This window comes from Eimeria maxima, genomic scaffold (genome assembly GCF_000499605.1).
Source record: "Eimeria maxima Weybridge genomic scaffold, Emw_scaff347, whole genome shotgun sequence".
Lineage (NCBI taxonomy): Eukaryota > Apicomplexa > Conoidasida > Eucoccidiorida > Eimeriidae > Eimeria > Eimeria maxima.
Genome location: NW_013566336.1, coordinates 1 through 5,000, shown reverse-complemented (window position 1 = coordinate 5,000; position 5,000 = coordinate 1). Strand labels below are relative to the sequence as shown.

The 5,000-nt window shown below is 44.4% G+C and overlaps 1 protein-coding gene across 1 annotated transcript in view; it reads right to left on the bottom strand.

The window, feature by feature from the left end:
• EMWEY_00029410 (LOC100145185 protein, related, related) overlaps positions 1-1,178 on the bottom strand; it is a gene marked incomplete at both ends in the record, with an annotated part of 2,111 nt that extends 933 nt beyond the window's left edge. Inside the window, one exon of the mRNA XM_013481502.1 lies at positions 26-1,178. Within this exon, the coding sequence (XP_013336956.1) occupies positions 26-1,178 (1,153 nt within the window). The remainder of the gene's footprint in view (positions 1-25) is intronic.
• Between the last annotated feature and the right edge of the window lie 3,822 nt (positions 1,179-5,000).

The following is a 5,000-nucleotide window of genomic DNA, read 5'->3' as shown; positions in this document are numbered from 1 at the left end:
TTATCTGCCAGGGTTTAGGGTTTACTTGTGACTGGCTCAAACGTGCCCATGGCAGCCCCACAGGGGCCCCCAGAGGGGCCTCCAGAGGCCCCCCCAAGGGGGGCCCCAGAGGGGACCCCACCGCTCATAGTGAGGTCGGGGGGCCCCCCAGGGGCCCCGTCAAAGTCACTAAAGAGACGGTCATTCATACTGTCACTTCCTCCAACAGGCTGCTTCTGCTGCTGCTGCTGCCAATCCTGCTGCTGCCAATCCTGCTGCTGCTGCTGCCAGTCCTGCTGCTGCTGCCAGTCCTCCTCCTGCTGCTGCTCGCTGTTTGAGGTTCCTCGCCGCACTTTGCTTCCGCCATCAGCAGCAGGAGCCCCCTCAGCAGCAGCAGCAGCAGAAGCAGCATGTGCCTGTGCTGCTGTTGCTGCCTTTGGCTGTACACCAGAGGGAAGCAATAGGGCTTGACATACAATACACTGCCCACTGCTGCTGCTGCTGCTGCTGCTACTGCTACTGCTGCTGCTGCTGCTGCTGCTGCAGGTGGGTACTGGTTGGTCTTCTGGGGGTTCATCGATCCATACAAAACCAGAGGGAGCTACAGGGCAGGGAGCCCTAAACCTTAGATGAAAGGGGCCCCCGGGGGGCCCCTTATTGGGTGCCCCTGGGGGCCCCTCGGGGGCCCCCAGGGCACGAAGAAAGAGGGTCTTAAATAGGCCCACAGTGATTTCTTCTGCAGGTACACCAGGAGGAAGCAAAAAACAATTAAATCCTTCATCATGGTTTCTTTCTCTATTACTTAATTGGTTAAGGATTAGCTGTTGCAGCTGCTGCTGCAGCTGGTGCTGCTGCTGCTGTTGCTGCTTCTGCTGCTGTTGCTGCTGCTGCAACACTTCTGCTGCATCAGCAGGGGGGAAACCACAACAATCCGAAGCCTGGATATAATATGTAGCGATAGAGGGGCCCCCAACTGGTACAATAGTCTCTGATGGGAGGCCCCCATGGTGGAGGCCCCCATGGGGGCCCCCCGAGGGGCCCCTACGGTATAAGGAACTTCCCCATGATGTAGTTTGCTGTATTTGCTGCTTGATCTGCTGCTGCTGCTGCTCTATTTTTTTCTCTACATAATGCATGCCCTCCCTTGCTAATTGGCTGCTGCGCTCTGCTAATACTGATGCCCAACCCTTTATATCCATTGTAAAAAAGAAGGGTTTACAATTAGGGTTTAGGGTTTAGGATTTAGGGTCTGATGATTGAAGAATGACGAATTAGGGTTTACGGTTTATATGGTGAGCTGCTCACTATTTAGGGTTTAGGGCTTAGGGTTTAGCAGTTGTTTAGGGTTCAGACGATAAGGAAGGAATTCGCTGCTGGCGGTTTAGGGTTTAGGGTTTTGTTGCTAGGGTTATTGGGGGTTTAGCAGCGGACCCAATGGGGCCCCTATTGCTGCTTCCGTCTCCCCTCTAAACCCTAAAATGCTGCAGTCTAAACCCTAAAATAAAAAGAAGAAATGATCAAAGAAAGAAGCAGCAGCAGCAGCTGTATATACACCCAGAGGTATATACACCCAGAGGTATACAGAGATAAAAAAAGAGGCAACAGCAACTCTTTCAGTGTTTATTCTTCTCTAAAAGTAATAAATAAACTTCTTTTATTAATATATTAAAATATTCGCGGAGGTAATAATCAAGAAATTTAATAGACAGTATGGGGGCCCCCTGGGGGCCCCCCTCTTCATATTGCTGATGTTGCCGCTTCTTTTTTCTTTTGTTGTACATAAAGGAAAGAAAAAATACTTTTTCTCTTTTTTTATTTTTTTATTAATTAAATATAAATAATTTACTATTTTATTGTTTATTTTCTATTATTACTCTCCTCCTTTCTTTAGTAAGCGCTTGTCTTATTCTTCTTCCTTTAGTAAGCGCTTGTCTTAAGAAAGCAGCAAGAGCTGCGGTGTATGCACACCTAGAAGGAGAGGAAAATTCTTCCTGGATAACAATATTTTTTTTATTTATATTTTTCTTCTCTCCCTTCATTTCGTTGTCTTTTAAATAATTAATTTTATTTTTTAAATAAAATAACCAACTTTAATTATAGCAGAAATAAACCCTAATACATGCAAAAGCTAGCTAGCTAACTAGGGTCTAGGGTCTAGGGTTTAGGGTTTAGGGTTTGGGTGCAGCGGCGGTTAGACATTATTGCTGCATTAGGGTTTACAGACCACTACGAGGCGAAGGCAGCACTGCAGCAAGAATATTTTTGCATGCAGAAGCTAGATGCAATTCTTTTCCTTGCCTTTATAGGCAGAATTACAGCTATGGTATGGTAGATATTGCTGCTGCTGCTGTTGCTGCTGCTGCTGCTGCTGCAGTTGTTGTTGTTGCTGTTGCTGTGGTGTGTGATAGACATGCCACACCACACGGAGAAGCAGCTGCTGCAACTGCTGCTTGGACAGCAGATGCTGAGCCTTCTTCTGCCTGCTGCTGCTGCTGCTGCTGCTACACCTTCTTGCCCCTGCTACTGTTGCTTCTGTATATACAGGCGTGCATCTTATTTATTAGGCAGCAGAAACCCTAGCCTTAAGACACAGGAGGCGCCTGCAGCTGCGGCTAGGAGGCATGGCCAATTGGAAGGATGGATAAGCCGCCAGGTTAGGGTTTAGGGTTTACGGCTTAGAGGGATGATAGGTTACCGAAGGGTTGCCTGAGGGTTTAGGGTTTAGGGTTTGGGGTTTAGGGTTTACGGTTTGTCGCATGCAGTTGCTCTACAAAGATGATGGAACTGCGGTGGTAATATCCGCAGAGCTTTTGTGCAGACCCTAACGATTTCTTCACAAACCCAAAACCCTAAACCCTAAACCCCTAACGATTTCTTCACAAACCCTAAACCCTAAACGCTAAACCCCAAACCTTCAAACTGCACGTCTGCGAATATCTTCCTTCTTTCGGGTGTTTAGCCTGGCATAAATGCAGTTATTTCTCTTCATTTTTAGGGTATAGGGCTTGGGCATTAAGGGTGTAGGGTTTAGGGTTTAGGGTTTTGCTGTTCAGGAGAGCGCGTGAATTCGTGCTTGGAGGACTAGTGCAGCATCAGTTGTTTATTTCTGATACTCATGTCATCGGTACACCTCATACCCTAAACCCTGAACCCTAAACCCTCAGGATTGTTTTGAATGTGCCCGATGTAACAGCTTGCTGCAGCTAATCCGACGTTTCCTACCCAGCAAGCAACCTATAAATATATATAAAATATATATTGTGTATGACTTGGCGGATGTAGGATGTAGCGTATAAATTATATTTTATTGTGTATATTAATACAATTTATATTATTAATAAAGTATAAACAAACCCCCGATACAGTAGAAGTATCCATGATTGTTACACGTTATGCCTGTCATCCATAGAGTTGGGCGGGCAACAACACACAAAAGGAGCAGGCAGATGAGTCCATCACTCATTATGTATTAAAATAAACAAAAAAACAATAAAAATATTGAGAAAAACAAAAATATTTAATAAAAATATTAAAATAAACAAAAACATTAAGAAAATTTTATCCTTTTTAATACATAACGGTCACTACGCGATTCAATCCATGAGTGACGAGGGATTTGGCCACCGGCAATCCATACGTACGGCCAACCACCATCCATGGCCACAGCTCGTCACTCTTAGTATACAGCATGTAAATAAAAATATACAAATATACAAATATACAAATATACAAATATACAAATATACAAATATACAAATACAAAATACATAAAAAATATAGATAGCACCTTAGGACGGACGAAGCAAACATCATTCATTCATTGAGAGTGACGAGGGATCTCGAGACCTTAGCGACGAAGGAGCATTCCGTACGAACAATTGAATCAATGAGAGTGACGAGGGATTTCGAGACCTTATAACGTTAATAATCCCTTGTCATCCGTATAGTAAGCATTCCGTACGAACAATCCATTCTATGAGAGTGACGAGGCATTTGGAGAATCCCATGTCATTTTCCTCATACGAATGGGCATTCCGTACGAAAGACCTTTTTCGTGCGTATATACACAATAAAATATAAAAATGTATTTTGAAGCAAACACCCTACACAGTAGCGAATTTACAGAATAAACACCCGATACAGTAGTAGTATCCATGATTGTTACACGTGATGTCTGTCAGCCAGGGCAACAAAGCACATGAGTCAAGCACATGAGTAGTCCACTCACTGTGTATTAAAATAAACAGAACCATTATCAAAAACAATAAAGAATAAAAAATAGAAATAAACAAAAACATTCACAAATTTGTATATGTAAGAAAAAAATAGCACAGGCATTAAGGGATTCATTCCATGAGACAGAGTGACGAGGCGACCGCAACCCGTAGGGGTATGGCTAACGACCAACCATGGCCACAGCTGGTCTCTTAGTGTACAGTATGTAAATAAATGTAGTGACGAGGAATTTGGAGACGAACAATTGAATCTGTGAGAGTGACGAGGGATTTCGAGGCCATTCCTTCCGAAGAATTAGATTTCGAGAACATAACTGGAATCCCATGTAATCAGTATACGAGTACCCATCCCTTCGGTACGAGAAATTCATTCCGTTTGATTGACGAGGGATTTCGAGAGCATAGGAATGCAAGGGCAATATCGTAGGAATGACGAGTGATTTTGAGACCTAGAATGCTCCGTCAAATCTCATCTCTACTCACTTCTCCCTAAAACTCTGGATCTTACCTTGCCGGTTAGAGTAGAGTAGAGTACTGCAGGGATTTGGAGACCTAGATTGGAACGGCCAATCTCATCTCACATGAGTGACGAGGGATTTGGAGACCTAGAATGGAACGGCCAATCTCATCTCATGAGTGACGAGGGATTTGGAGACCTTGATGCAAGGCAAATCCCACGGCATCCGAATACGAATAAGCATTCCGTCAGAACAGTTCATCGTATGGGTGACGAGGGATTTGGATACCTTATAGCGACAGCAAGGCCGATTCCATGGCACCCATACT